This window comes from Aquarana catesbeiana, linkage group LG01 (genome assembly GCF_042186555.1).
Source record: "Aquarana catesbeiana isolate 2022-GZ linkage group LG01, ASM4218655v1, whole genome shotgun sequence".
NCBI lineage: Eukaryota > Metazoa > Chordata > Amphibia > Anura > Ranidae > Aquarana > Aquarana catesbeiana.
The window spans coordinates 348,205,909-348,221,482 of NC_133324.1; the positions used below are offsets into that span (position 1 = coordinate 348,205,909).

The following is a 15,574-nucleotide window of genomic DNA, read 5'->3' on the forward strand; positions in this document are numbered from 1 at the left end:
CTGCTCAGTGCCGCCTGCTTCCCCCTGCGTCTCCCTCAAATTTGGTCGCTTCTCCTCTTGGCCAATCGGGTCTTACGACCTGCTTCCTGATTGAGGAGAAGCAGGAAGAAAATAGCGAATAATAATTTGCTATTTATTCAAACAAGGAAAACTGCGCTTAGGACAGGTCTGTGGGGTCAGAAGCCAAAGGTTGCTGCCTCCCTCACACAAAGTTCCTAAAAGGATACTTTGCAAAGCATAACAAATTATAGAGAATGGGTATGACGGCGCTACCTCTAAGTTTTAAACAGGGACAGCCTAAAGTTAAGCGACTCAATGAACGTGATTTATGGAATGTTGCACACATAGAGAGAAGTTTTCCCCTTATATTAAGGATGTCAATTTACGAGGGGAAGCGACATCCTTACAGAGTAAGAAGCCCAGGAAACATCCAACATAAAATATAGCGGCAAGCGACTGGTTTTCCAGCATAATCGCATTACCCTTATGTGAGACGTGGGGAGCTGATTACATCATAAGCATCCACCAGAGGAAGCAACAAGGAAAACAACCCAGCATATTATATTAAAGGCGTAATACTCCCGGCGGGGTTCTGGGAGCTGGTGAGTAGGCCACCAAGAGGGGGAGCACGAGAGTCACCAGGCAAATTGTTGCAGCACCATAGTCACCATTGGGGATTTATTTAAGATATTGTCAACATATGGGACTGTTATAATATGCCCGAGATATAACTGCTGTGATTTTTGTGTTATTATTTCTAGTTGTGATACTATTTGTAGTTGTGTATATATATGCAAGCCTCAGGCCTTACTTATGGTTTTTGATTAAGGCGATTTAACTTGCATGTGTTGTATGGTATTTATACACTACTTCCGGGTGTTTTCTAATGCTTGATATGGCTACGGATCCAACACAGGAATTTAGCACATGATATATGGTCTAATAAATGCACTCTAGGGAATACAGCCTCTGGCCTCACTACTAGACGCTGTAAGACCACATCATTTTTTGTGCGACACCTGAGCGTTTGTCATATACCTGCAGCATAAATCCAGCTGCACACATTCATCTGCTGAAGTGACATCCTTAATATAAGGGGAAAACTTCTCTCTATGTGTGCAACATTCCATAAATCACGTTCATTGAGTCGCTTAACTTTAGGCTGTCCCTGTTTAAAACTTAGAGGTAGCGCCGTCATACCCATTCTCTATAATTTGTAATAATTTGCTATTGCCATACAACTGGGTGGGCTCAGGGCACAGTGCTCTGTACCCCAAGCCCACCCTTTTTTGAAGCCAATTAGAGCCTTTGGCTCTAATCATGCGCCCAAAAAAACCTAATTGAATTCCATGCATCCGGCACCCTGCATGTAGATTAGGGGCCGGGCGCATGGATTAGGGGGACGGCACCCCTGCGGCCCCTAATGGACGGGCCACCACTGCTCATTCCTAAGCTCCACCATTACTTACTTTGGAGGATTCTGTCCAGGCCTCTAAGACCTTATACAACCCACCGCAGGATCTGCAGAAAAAGGTCATGGGAGACAGGGCAGCTACAGCAATTCCTCCCATGTCCTGTACCACCTTGCCTGGGGACTTCATCCCTGCAAAGGGCCCTTTAGATCAGCACTGTTGGAGACTACATCAGCTCTGGAGTATCTCACTCCCATGTCCCATCTACCTGGGCCCCCCCACACACTGATATTTATATGGCCACTAACTACACCCATGGCATCACTACCCGGTAAAAGAGGCTCTACTCTAAAAGGGGAGCTAACACCTACGATAATTACAACTTTGCCCTTACAATACTATAATGGTAACAGAGCCATCTAGTTGCAGGCAAGCCTGCGAACACGGTCTCTATGTTGGGGAGGACGCTAGTCATTGTGAGCCAGTCTAAAGTAAAGATCACCTTTTAATTTCTGAACTGAGAGAAAGATACGTAACCGATTTGTTATGTAAACCATAGCACAGGCTGGCTGGCCTATTTTAAATTGATGATGATAAGGTATTTTTGTATAGATTCACAGAACAAAATGTCATTTTTGTGTGCCTCGGATTTTATGAAACGTCCACTTATTCTTTATAGCTTTAAATTCATATTTGATTATAAAGTATGTATTCTATAAATATTTTTAGTATTGCCGTGATATTGCACTATTTAGCAAGCCAGAGGTCTGGCAGAATAACATAATGATTCATACTCAGCGATTTGGTTTCTTTGTGGAATTGTCACAGTTTTATCATCAGTGACAGAAATGAGAAATTACCAGTGAGATTTGTTGTTTTTGGTTTCCAAGCTACTATGTGCGTGATTTAGGACCACTATCACAAAAATATTGTACTCTGGTAAATGAATTCAGCTACCTCAAGTAATGATAGACTTCAGTATATGAATTCCTGTTTATTTGACACGCCTATATATATTTTTCTTTCCCTCCACATGCAAACCAAGCTGTCCAGTAAAAATGATAGTCACAGACTATAACACTTCAAGGGGTACTTTTTTAAAAGGAGATTTAAGTAGGTTCCTGCTGTTATCAGTCCAATACTGTGAGAAGGGATCAATGGATGCAAACAGCCCAACTTGGGAGCGCACCCGTACCAGTGCCCCTACAGCAGCCGGCTTGCTAAGCAGGCACCCAGAGAAGAGGAGGAGCAGAGAGCACTTGCTCAGCAGTGCTGCCGTGTGAAAATGCCTTGTATTTTGTTCTGTTGTTAGAAAAGGTCTAAATGTTTATTGTGCGACTATTAGAAAAACAATAACCCTGAGACTGATTTTAAAGATGACTTCTGAGCACATTGTTGTATTAACTTGCTATATCGTTTGCTTTAACTAACTCCATAATAAGTTGTAGGATGATTAGGCTTAACCATATATGGTAGAACAAGACTGTACAGGAAACGCTAATTAGCCAAATAAAGTACCATGTTGTACCAGGCACACTATCTGTGTTTCCTCAGCCAATAGAAGTGTTATAGCTATATTATTGTAGATATTAGGAGGGGGATGTACATCTCTGTGTGATTCTTATCTTTTGGCTTGTAAGCATCATCCTTTTGTGTGACACATCTGAAATAAATTGTCTGCTTTTCAATACATCTGGAGTTTGACTGATTACAGGAGAAGAATAATCCTAACTCTGTAAATACAAGGAGTTTCTTGATTGGCTGAGGGTATACTGTGATGCCATTTATCCCTCCTCTCCTCCTCATCCAATTAGAGAATGCCATGGCTGTCAGTCACTGGCTATCTGCTCTGCCCCTCCAGTGCTCACTGGGCGCTCAGCTGTACAAGAGGCGGGAGGGGCTGGCTCAATCTCCCAGGGGCTCGCTGAGAGGCTGAGCCAGCTGCCGATCCAGGCTGCTGGGTGGTGCCCGACTGTAAACTCAGGATCGATCTATCAGCTGGACCAGCTGAGTGATGTCATCCAGGAGCCCGAGCCCCATCACTTCAGAAGCAAGGCCCAGGCACCTGCAGGAGAGGAGAGCCATCTGTACTGTCTTGTGATACCTGTGGATCCCATGCAGCGCTGAAAGCTTTCTCCCTCTGGCTGCTCTGCAGGGGGATCATTTCTACATACTTGCAGAGTGTCCCGATCTGGAGCAAAGGGAGAGAACTGCAGAGTCTCTGCCTGTGCCTCTGATGGGTCCTGAAACTCCCCCTGTGTTTCCCCTCGCCCCCTCCTTGTGTCCTGACCCCTGCCTCCCTCCATCCAGACAGTGCTCTGTGTTCACTGTGAATGCCAGTGCTGGTTGCAGGGTTTGGATGAAGCAGTGCTTCTGCTGAAGGAGGTGAGTGGGGGGTGATTTTGGAGAGGGGGTGAATATGCCAACAGCCAGCCTAGAACTACAGTTAGATAGACACTAGCTGCCAAAATACACCTCTCCCTCTAGCTGAGAGACATCTCAGCCCAGCCATTTCTATATGCCACCCCTAGGGCCCCATGCCCTTCTGCTCACGCTTTTTCTTTTTGCTTGTTTTTCGCACATAGGGGAGCCCATTCACTGAAAAAAACGCGCCTTACCTGTGCACTTTGTCACATATTCAGGTAACATCAAATGTGAATGCAGCCTAAAGGCTCTTTTACATGGGCAGCTGAGCCATAGATTTACTGCAATCGCTGGCTGCCCACCCAAATCCTAATATAGTCTGACAGGTCTGTACACATGCCATGGCTGCAATGCTTTAATTCACAGCTGCGGCATTTTTAACACAGGCTGCAGAGTTTGACAGGCAGCACCACCTATCAAACTCCCCTTTGTGTTTAAACACTTGGCTCACAGTTGCAGTGCGATCTTGCAATGTAAAACTGGCATTCACAATTTAAAAGAAAAAAAAAAAAGTGTCAGGAGGAGGCAGTAGCAAGGCTATAATTTCAGCCATGGCTAAAAAGCATACCATTGCGACCATGGCATTTTAGCGATTTGATATTTCGTGGGTGGGTGGGACCTGTTCGGTAGGTTGTACGGGGTGCTCAAAATTTCTAACAGCAGCCCTGGTATGTTGAGATACAGTGATGTGTGCTACCTTAAAATGGAAACATAATGCATTTTTTCACAATGCACACTACTGCAAATGTATGGTGAGAGCAGGGCATATAGAAAACCTTTTTTTTATGTGGCCTTGCATTGAGCCTACATTGATCTGTGCAGATCAGCACAGCGCAGTGCGCCTGGTATGATCAAGCCCTAACAGATAACTGTAACCTAACTATTCTCACTTCTTCATAAATTTTAGTCTGAGTACATAAAAATGCCAGTGTTAATGTGTACCCAGGGGGGAGGACTGGAGAACTCATGGCTGCAGTGGAAATTTGGTTTTCCACAATGCTTTGGAAAGCATATGTTGTAATAAGTGTGCACTGAGCCATTTATTTCACAGTATTTCTCTTATAGCAAGTCTGTGCAGGACAATAAACAAGGAAAATAAACTTACTTTACCAAATCCTAGCATTACAATAAATACGGTAATTTATTGCTGTTGGCCTAAAAACATGTAAGTATAAAATACACATACAGCTTAATTGATAAAGCTTTACACAAGGATTAAGATCATTATTTTCAGCCATATTACTGCAATTTTGAAATCTCCTTAGACTTAACTGAAAAATGTACTCTTATCCTGACATTTTAGCTTTGTGAATTAAACCTATAATGTCTTTTGACCAACAGAACTATAGGCATAAATATTATTATTATTAATATTGTTTACGCAGCGCTTTACAACATTAGGGCAGATAATACAAGTACAATACAATTCAATACAGGAGGAATCAAAGGGCCCTGCTCATTAGAGCTTACAATCTAGGAGATTAAATATATATAGGTTTTAGCAGTTAGCCTTGAGCCTTTGTCACCTGCTGGCCAAATCAGAAGTGCTAAAATAGACTGCTGGATTCAGCCTTCCCCTGCTCAACAGTTCCTGTTGGATTGACATCTGTGTGCATTACACAAGATCACACCTGTGTTTTGGACTGTAAAGGAATTCTGTTTATGTACCTGTCCTGGACATCTGCCTTAACTCTACTATTGTCTACTGTCTGCTTAGGCAACCTGCCTGCAGAATTTACTCCTGCTCATTGTATGGATTCTGCATTAGTCCTGCCAATTAGAAAACTGGTAATGCAGTAGATTCATCAAACTCTGAGATATACTGTAGGTGCACCAAGCTTAGATGGCAAACATGCTGAGATCCCAGTTTTCTTCACCAACAGATTTGGAAGCCTTTGTACATCTGCTCTACATTTGAAGACCTCTTTACTTTTTTACTATAAACTGGATTACCAGAAGCAGAACACAACAATGATGTTCATATGCATATGTGGTAAATAAATAGGAATAAAACTTTTTCGCAGAAGAGATTTTAACAAGACTCGTGGCCACTCATTAAAATTAGAAGAAAAGAGGTTTAACCTTAAACTACGTAGCAGGTTCTTCACTGTAAGAGCGGCAAGGATGTGGAATCCCCTTCCACAGGCTGTGGTCTCAGCGGGGGGCATCGATAGTTTCAAGAAACTATTAGATAAGCACCTGAATGACCACAACATACAGGGATATACAAGGTTATACAGACATATAATCACACACATTAGGTTGGACTTGATGGACTTGATGGACTTGATGGTGTCTTTTTTCAACCTCACCTACTATGTAACTATGTAAATACATTTAAAAAAATAATTAGTCATGTTCTATGAAAGATCATCCTGATTATGTCTAACTTAAAAGGCCAACTCGGTTAACATTGCATACAAAAGAGCTTTTTATCCAGACATTGCTGTAGTTCTTCAATCCCTCCCAACTACTTTTGAAAAGAAGGTGAAAAACAGGAGTGCCACCCCAGATTGGTAAATTTCAAATTAAGTTGATTTCTATAAAAGGTTCAAATAAAATAATCGTCCAAGGGGCTATGAAAGCACCTTGGTTTGAGAGAGCTGCCAACCCAGCTTTAAAATCTTGTACATCACCATCACTCCTACTCTACCAGCTGGAAATGCATACTGTTGTGGGGACCCAGAGCACTATAGGCTCATGGCTGTTTATCACATACAGCAAGCCTGATGTAGTAAAGCTTTTGTGGAAATAGGATTCTCAAGACAAACCTTTTGCAGTGAACATGTGAGCAGCGGTTTGAACTCTTGCTACACAGAACTCACTCGAAGACAAATTGTGCACTTTCCGACATTAGCAAAGTTGAAGTGCTAGTTAATTATAGTATTAATTATAGCTAGTTATAGTTAATTGATTCAATTAATTTGTTGCCTTAAATCGCTCATTTAAACAAAATGTATTTTAGGTAATAATATAATTCTGGTCATAAGTGTTCATATAACATTTTCTCCCAAATTTGTGCAAGTTGAAGTATTTTACTGACAAAAGTACAGCTGATAATTTGAGGAGGTTTCCCCAACGTGCTGGTAAATCTGTGCCTTTGATAAAGTGAAACTCTGAAGTTTAGAAATGCTGACTGTTGGCATTGAGGTTAACCTATACACAACACAAGTGCCATAAGCAATGCCCAAATTTGTCACCTGCCATGCAAAAATTGGCCATTGCATTGGTAACCTTATCTCTTTTTCAAATACAAGGATTTAAAATTGTGCAAAAATCCCAAATTGATTCTTGAATTAGTAAAAATATATATGTTCAATTAATCCCCAGAGATGTAGCTATCTATCTACAGTATGTAAACACTGGAGAATGTGTGAACTAACCTGCTCGTAATCCATTGCAGAGATTTTGCATGTCATAGAAAGCTAATCACCATTTCAAAGTATGTTGCTAAATGTAAATCTATCAATGGATGGGATCTAGTGGGATCTAGCAATGAGTAGTGTGGTGATCTCACCCAATCTCACATCCACCTTAATAATTAGTGTAGGGTGTTGGGATCATCTAAGAGCAGCTTTAAGTGTATCTAAAATCATTTTTTGAATATTTTGAACAGAGTAGTGTGTTAGCACCCCTTCCAGATTTTAAATGCTGCTTGTGTCCCAGCTAGGGAGATTCAATTTCTCTATTTCTCCAGAAATAAAAGTGAGGTAAAATCCAACAGTTTAAATTGTCTCACTTCCTTCTTTAGGATATACATATGCTTTGGCATTAAATATACTTTAACCACTTTGCTTTCAGAATTTTTGTTCTTAATTTTTTGCACACCTGTTAAAATCTGCCATTTTTTGATAGAAAATGACAGAAAACCCCTCAATTTTATATTTTATGAGGCCCTGTGAAATAAAAGATTGGCATTTGTAGGTTTTTTTTTATTTCTTTATTTAAGGGTATGCAACAGAATAGAATAGTATGATGTGGCATCACATTTTTAGTGACAAACAGTAATAAAAGGCTGTATGTATACAATCAAAGAGGTTGCAGCCAGAAACAGCTTGATGTATCTATTTCCACCACTTCAATTGTAGTAACCAAAATTTTCAAGTAGAAACACCTATATAAAAATACTAGGTTGTGGCGGTAAAAATGTGAGGCAACGTGACGAACATATACATACCGAAAAGATAGTACAGCCTACAGGCGTGTTAACGCCAGAAGGTAGGAGTTAAGTGTTGTTCCCACATAATGAAGGACACCTATCCCAAGCTTTTGGGCAGCTGTACCTTGCGGATAGAGTATACTGGGAGATATTTACCAAAAAGTTTGGGGTAGAAAAGTTGACACCCAAAGTGTCTAGGAAGGGGAGGAGGGTGCATTTTTTTATGTTGCATGATATTTGAGCAACTGTTTATGTTAGCGAAAATATACGGTACCCAAAAATGTCCATAGGCAACGCTGTAAAAGCCATTAAAGGTTATCAGTTTAGAAGTAACCATGAATGATATCCCTTAAATTTTTGCTGTCAGCCTGATGTTCGCAGTGATACCTCACATGTGTGGTGCAATCACACAGGCACACCCTATGTGTATCTTTTATTTGTGTGCACTGGTGCAATAGGGTTGCTTTATCTGCATTGCATATCGGTGCCAGTGTTCTCTTGTGACCCCGAAAAAAAATGACAACCAAAAAGTGACCAAATGTTATAACACATTATAAAGTGTAACAGGTGAAGCCTGGTTGGCTGAGTTAGCCCCTGGCTTTCTATATTTGAAAGGTGTAGATGGGAAGTAGATGGGAAGTGCTGGATCCAAAATTAAATAGAGTTTGCAGTGTTGAGTAAAGGCAATGGTGTGAAATGCAGTGGCTCTGGTAATACTCAAACATTACATAAGCTCTAGAGGGCACTTTGGGTAAAATCCAAGGCATATATGAGAAAATGGATGTCATACCAATAGTTGAGAATTTAAGTGTGTTTATTTTATCATATAAATCTTGAAAAACAAACCAGTGTGTTTTGGAGACTTAAAAGAGCTTCCTTCATCAGGGTTTAAAATGTGCTTATAAAAATTAGATGATTCTGGGCTCAAATGAGGTAAAGAATGCAAAAATAATATATTTGTAGCACCCTCGTCCTAAAACAGTGTTACAGGTAAATTTAGCTATGATGGGTGGTAGCTAGCCTGGCTAATTTGTATTTTTTTTGGATCAAATCCAAATCCTGTTTCTGCTGTGGCTTCTCCATTTTGTCAGTAGGTGGCACTGTTGCCTTTGACATTAGTATGATGAGCCACAGTAAATTCAGGTTATGGATAAACATACTTTTTCTCAGCCAATCAGACTGGCCGCTATGCATGCTGGGAAAGGGTATTTGTTTGGAGATAGTCAGGTGATCTTTAGTCTTCTCCACCCAGGCGGCTGTCTGAGTGGGTGTGTGAGAAACGGCTCCTGGCTGCTAGCCCTGAAGCCTGACGCCTATCCAGGAGTTCTCTAGTCTGCTAGGTCTGTTTGAGGCCTATCCAGGTGTTCAAGATTCCTCAGAGGAGAGCCTGCTCAATACCTGGAAACAATGTTGAGCAGGATAGAGTTCTAGAGAAGTAACAGAGGCCTGTCTGCTGATCGTTACTATTTTTGACTAAGGGTGTCCTGTGCCGTACCCCTCTCCCACATTTTTCCTGTTGTGAGAAATAAACTTCTCATTGTTTAGGCATAAAAGTGACTGGTGCCCATCTTTCTATCTTGTACATCACCCACTATGCCTAGTAACCTGCACCCCGAGGATGAATGTTGGCCCTCCCTGTCTCTGGGGCTCACCACCAGGCCCCCGGAAATGTGGGGTAGGCACTACATATTCATTAAATGTAGGCTTCAGCAGCTAGTTGTTCAAGCCCATTACTCATCGCTCATCACTCAGAGTCCATTAGCATCTGATTTTAAAAAGCTCTTTTCAGGGACTCTCCCAAATGCATTTGATTGTCACATACAGTAATGGCCCGTACACACGATCCGAAAATCGGCCGAAAAATACCGCTTTTGACGTGATCGTACAATAATTGGATCGTTAGTGCAGAGCTTTCGAGAGCTGATCACGACAATTCATCCGATATTATTTGATCGGACAAGCATGAAAATTTACCTCGTATGATACCAGATTGTACGATTTTCGTTTAGTCAGTACAGTTGTTGTCTGAAAATACGATACAAATACATTATAACACATGACATCACTTCCGATTTTTTTTTCGTTACTTTAGTAACCTAGTCAATTTCTACTTGGGAAAATAGTCGTACGATCTGTTGTACGATATTCGGATCGTGTGTACAGGCCATTAATGTGCTTGGACTCTTTTAAATACTGGTGTAGTGCTTTTTTTTCTCCAGTGCACCTTGGCTTCTTATGTATCTTGGATACACCAACAGTAAGATCACCCGGTCATAGTTCTAGACTCTGTTCCTGCTCACCTGGGAGTTTTAGGTGTTCTTGGCCACCTTTGCATGTTCCAACTGCTTCTATTGCATTCACCATAATATAAAATAAAAGGTGAGCCAGGGAGTGTGGGACCCCCTCATAATGGTTACAGTTAGATGTGAAGAGCTAGAAGCTCCAGCACGGGGATCTCACCAATAAGAGTGATATCTGCTTTCAGACTCCTATTGTTCCCCCTACCCAATGCATACACTTTTGCTGCATTTACCCCTAATTATACAGACATAGCCAGATGAGGCAAAAATAAAACAAAGAACTGGGAACAAGCTTAGTATATAAGGCCCTAAGAACATCCGAAGAGTCATAATTCACAAAGATTTAAAGTATGTTGGACAATTGCTGTGACCGAGTAAGGATTATTATTTGTTTTTAAGCTCTCAAAAAAAAATTAATGATTATGGAGTTGTGGCAGATTGGGATGTGCATAGGGTTGTCACCTGTAAGGGATTTACCTGGACAGTCCAGATTTTGAATAATGTGTCCGGGTTTCAGTTCACCTGAAACCCGGACACATTATTCAGACTAGACTGTGGCTCCCCACTCTCCAGGGGCCCATGCAGCCTCCCTGTCACACTTGGATAGGAGGGGCGGTGGGCGCATTACTACTCTCCTTGGGGCACCCAAAGGTGTCCCAGATCTTTTACTATTCTATATGTATACTATATTCTATTCTATAGTGTATACTACAAAAAAATTACTGTGCTTCACTAAAGTTTTGGTTTGAAGAAAAGGTGGCAACCCTAGATGTGTGGCATTTATTAACAGGATAAGAAGCTCTTTAAAGTGAAACTAAACCCTCCTATCCTTTTCAGCCAAAGAAGCTGCCATCTAAGCCTCTGTTTGATCTGCAACTGCCATGGTGCTTCACATGTGATCAATTATGACACCAGTTATGACACCAGCCATTTGATGGTTTGACAGTTTGGTTGAGGGCACAAGCAAATATGACCTTTAGTGTTCCCAGCATGCCAGGAATGTAACTGTATTTTGAATTGCTAAATCGATGGGTTTAGTTCCACTTTAAGGCTAGCAATACATATTTGGATTTCTCTTGTTTGGCCCTGTAGAATGAAATCACTCAATTCCCCAATCCATACTAAACAGCATGGATGGAGAAATCTCCCTTGTTTGTTGACTATTGTATTTTGACAGCCACAGCACCCGCAGCTGTCTGTGATGGCGACGGTTTTCCGCCCAGCTCCTTTGATTTTTCAATTATGTCCATCCAGGTAGTTCCATTAGGGCCAACCATAGTTTGAATTTTGCCTGATTCAGCAGCCAAAATTCAAGCCATATGTGTCCAGCCTGATCACATGCACGAGAGAGCTGCTTGTGTATGCCTGGCTGGGGTAAAGATCGTAGATGCAAATTTCTGGTCCATATAAACATTTTCTGTGACATTAGAATGATCTTTTCTCCAGACGAATGTTATTTGTATCAGCCGCTGTTTCACTTCTGTTTATCGTCATCTGCCTATCTCTATTCTGTTTCAGCCTTATTATTAGCAGATTAAGTGATCAGTGACATGTCCAGCTTTAGGGATATAACTGTACTCACAAATCCTGTCTCACACAGTGGCAACAAGCGGTGTCACATGCATACGTCCTTACTTGGTGCATAACCATACCTGAGTGATAACAAGCAGCAATGTCTTACACATCAAAGGCAACACAAACAACACTTGAGTCCCTTTAAGTGGAACTTCACCCTACAATCTCTCAATGAACATCAAGCAGCCATATAACACACGTACTTATTAAAAGCATAGCACCAGGTTTGATTTCTGTCTGCACTTTTCCAGCAAGCAGCACTGGAAAGTGCCAGCTATTTATCAGTGACACCATGAAACCTATGATGTCACTCAAACTTTATACATCTTTACAACTTCTGTGGCACACAGGAGGGATTTTACAGTCAGGTTTTGCAATCACAAGAAGTAGATAGCATGGGGGGGGGACACCATAGGTTGTATGGTGTCACTGACTAATGGCCAGCAATTTACAGACTGCAGACAGAAGTTGAATATTGTTCTATGCTTTTATTAAGGCACATGTTTTATGTCTGTTGATTGTTCTTAGAGTAATTCTACAGTGATCTTCTACTTTAATATTGACAGTAGCAGTATACAGTAGGCTAACAAGGTGTAAGTGTTAAAATACGTTTTGTTCTAAGCAGTCATTTGCTCAACGCTATCACAGAGATATAGATATTCTTTAGAAATGTAGAAATGTGACTTCTTAGCTCTTAGTACCACTTTTGTGATTCCTCACCTGATGCTGCTGTGCATTCATATCTTCTGGACTTAGCAAGTAACCATTGTGAGGATGCTGCCCCCCAGTCCTGTATCCTCCCTCCATCCCTTGTAGAGTAGGTGCAGCTCCACCCATCAGCACCTCCACAGCATCTTCTGGAGTTAGCGGTAGCCCCTCCCCACCCATCTGTTGCTGTAAAGCTGCCATCCAATAAAGCTCTTCTAGACTTGGACGTGGTGGTCCTGCTGATTCTGGGGGGTCACTGAAGGTGGGTGAAGGTGGTACTGAGCTGCATGGAGTAGAGCCGAGGGATGGAGGAGGGGCTAGGCGTGTAGCCCTTGGCTCAGGTGGCTCCCTCTTTACTTCAAACTTCATTAAGTCAAAGTCATTAAGGTATTCAAGCGCCAAAGGGGTGCTGGGAAGATCTGACAGAGCCATCTGTTGAAAAAAAAAAACAATAAAAAATTAAGAAGAGGGTGTAGGGAATATATTAACATAAAATGCACAGATGTTATACGCAAGCACTAGCAGGACTGATCAAAATACTGCTTGCACCATTTATTGCATTTGTGTATTTTCACACAGAACTACAGTGATGTGTACTGACATGGATGCCAGCCATGTTCATTTGCAGCTGGGTGGTAAGGGGGAGTTAAAAGCGTGGCTCAACTGTCGATTTTTACCACTGGCTGCCTGTGTAAACGAATCCTTACCTTCATGTAAATTAGAAAGTATTATGTTATCTAAAAATTTTTAGCTTACAATGCTGTCGTTTAAAATATTATTTAAAACACATGAAAATAAATAAATGCAGATAATTAATTAACAATTTTTAAAAAATGTAAATATTAAAGCTGAGATCCAGCCAACAAAATTCTCAATATCCATATATGCATTGTGTGCACTAGACACCTTTAAAGATCCAGATATTAGCTTGAAAAAGTAGTGGTGATATCATCACTGTGCCAAGGCTCTGAAGGTCCTAGAGAGGGGCCCAGAAGGTCTTACTACTACGGACTTGAGAAAAGTATAGAGGCCAATACAAGACCAGTCACCCTGCACAAGTGTAGCCAAGTCCCGGGCCTCTCCAGGCCTAATGGTGACCTCCAGAGTCAGGGACAGCTGACATCCTTCTATGTAGAGTGGGTTACGAGGCATGGTGCGTGCAATGCAAGGTAGATTCATGGGAGCCAGGCATTTCTTGAATGCAAAGAGATTTATTTTCTCTTTAACAGAACTGGGGGAGAGAGGGTTAGGGCCAGGGCACCCTTTAGTATCTGCAATTTTAATTAGCAGTCTCTGAAACTTCTATAGGTAGGCAGCCATGCTGGGAAAGGCACCCAGCTGGACACCACATCTGCATGTGTAGGCACTCTGTCTCCCATGGCAACAATCTTGAACAGTTTATAACAAATGTTGCAATGAATTCTTTCACTTCCTCCACAATCTCCTTTTTAGATATTTACTCAACTGAGCTTCCAGCCTATCACTTAGACCCGCTGATCCACTGCCACTGGATCTCCTGAGCTCTTCCAATCTTCTACTGAGTATCTTTCTCAAGAGTCACCCCCCTGGCTTGGCACACAAGACTGATCTGCAAGCATCACCTCCGCTGGCTGGGTCCCTGGCTTGACATCTGCTGAAGTTTCCTAATTCTTCACCGTCCCCGGTTGGTGAGAATACTGCTCAGGTACTTGCTTCAGCTACTCACTGTGGTCCCTTGTAACAAGGTGGATGGTCCCTTAGTGGCGACAGCTTCCCCTCTACCTCCGACCACGACAGGTTCTCCGGCTGGCAGAACTGTACCTTCTGGTTGGACTGCAAGCCGCAGTTCCAACCCTGTGCTGCTCTCTTGCTTCTGGATAGGCCCTTTAGACAGCCTAGCAGCCAGATGTCCCCGGGATAGGCCTCAGGCTCTGGCCTAGCAGCCCGGTACAATACAACGCTTGTCCACCTAGACAGCCGTCCAGGTGGCACAGAACCACGATCACCTGACCTCACCCAAATAAACAAAGATCTCCCAGCAAGCCAAGGGACCCAAGAAGATCCCTGTCCATTGGCTGAAATACCCCATCTATTCCTAATCTGTCCTAATCTGTCCTTGCATTGCCCTTATCTTATCTAATGCCACCAGATACCCGGCCATCTAGAGACAGAAGAGAGAAGCCCTGCAATTCCAGAATTAGGGTGGAATCAATTTATCTCCTATCAATTGGCCAAAGCAACTATACCTGGCAGGTACATTTACTAGCAACCCTGGCTAAACATCAGGGTGCTGAACAAGGAAGGAGAGCAGCACAGACTGGTCTGTATTACAGGAAACTCCTGCACACAGGCAAAATGCAGGAGTTGTTTCATGCTGGATTGCTGCATCTATCTGGAAGAACGACACAAAGGACACCAAGGGGCATATTTATAAAGCAGTGTATCTCACATTCACCAAGCACTCACTGCGACTGAATCTTCCAGAGGCATGCATTTTAAATGACATTGATTGATTCACAACCATCGGTTGTGTTTGGTGAAAGTCACATTCACTGCTTTATAACAATGCCCTCAATATTCAAGTGAGAATAAACATACCTCTTGTTTTTAGACAATATGGGGTAGATTTACTAAAATCTGGTGCAGCTGTGCATAGTAACCAACCAGCATATAGATTTCATTGTCAAAGCTTAAACCCAGGACCCTGCATTCACTATATCTGGTCTCCCACAGTACACATAACATGGAAATGCAATTATTTTAGTAAATATAAAGTGCTAAATACCTTTTCTCATCAGCAGTTAGAGCAGTCTTGTGACTTCTATCAGTGTCTGGTTAAAGCTTGTAGGAGGAGTTTTCATTCTCCCCTGTTGTCCTATGAGGCTGCAGGACCCATGGCCCTCTGTCTGGACAGTGCTGATTGGCCCTGTGTTGATTGGCCCTGTGCTGATCACATGCACTCTCCCAAGGAAAAAAAAACTCTATAGCAATACACACCAAACTGAGCATGTGCAGAG

At 42.1% G+C, this 15,574-nt stretch overlaps 1 protein-coding gene across 1 annotated transcript in view; it reads right to left on the minus strand.

The window, feature by feature from the left end:
- Window positions 1–15,574, minus strand: part of NRL (neural retina leucine zipper) — a 48,349-nt gene that overhangs the window by 11,023 nt on the left and 21,752 nt on the right. Inside the window, exon 2 of the mRNA XM_073632275.1 lies at window positions 12,591–13,010. Within this exon, the coding sequence (XP_073488376.1) occupies window positions 12,591–13,010 (420 nt within the window). The remainder of the gene's footprint in view (window positions 1–12,590; window positions 13,011–15,574) is intronic.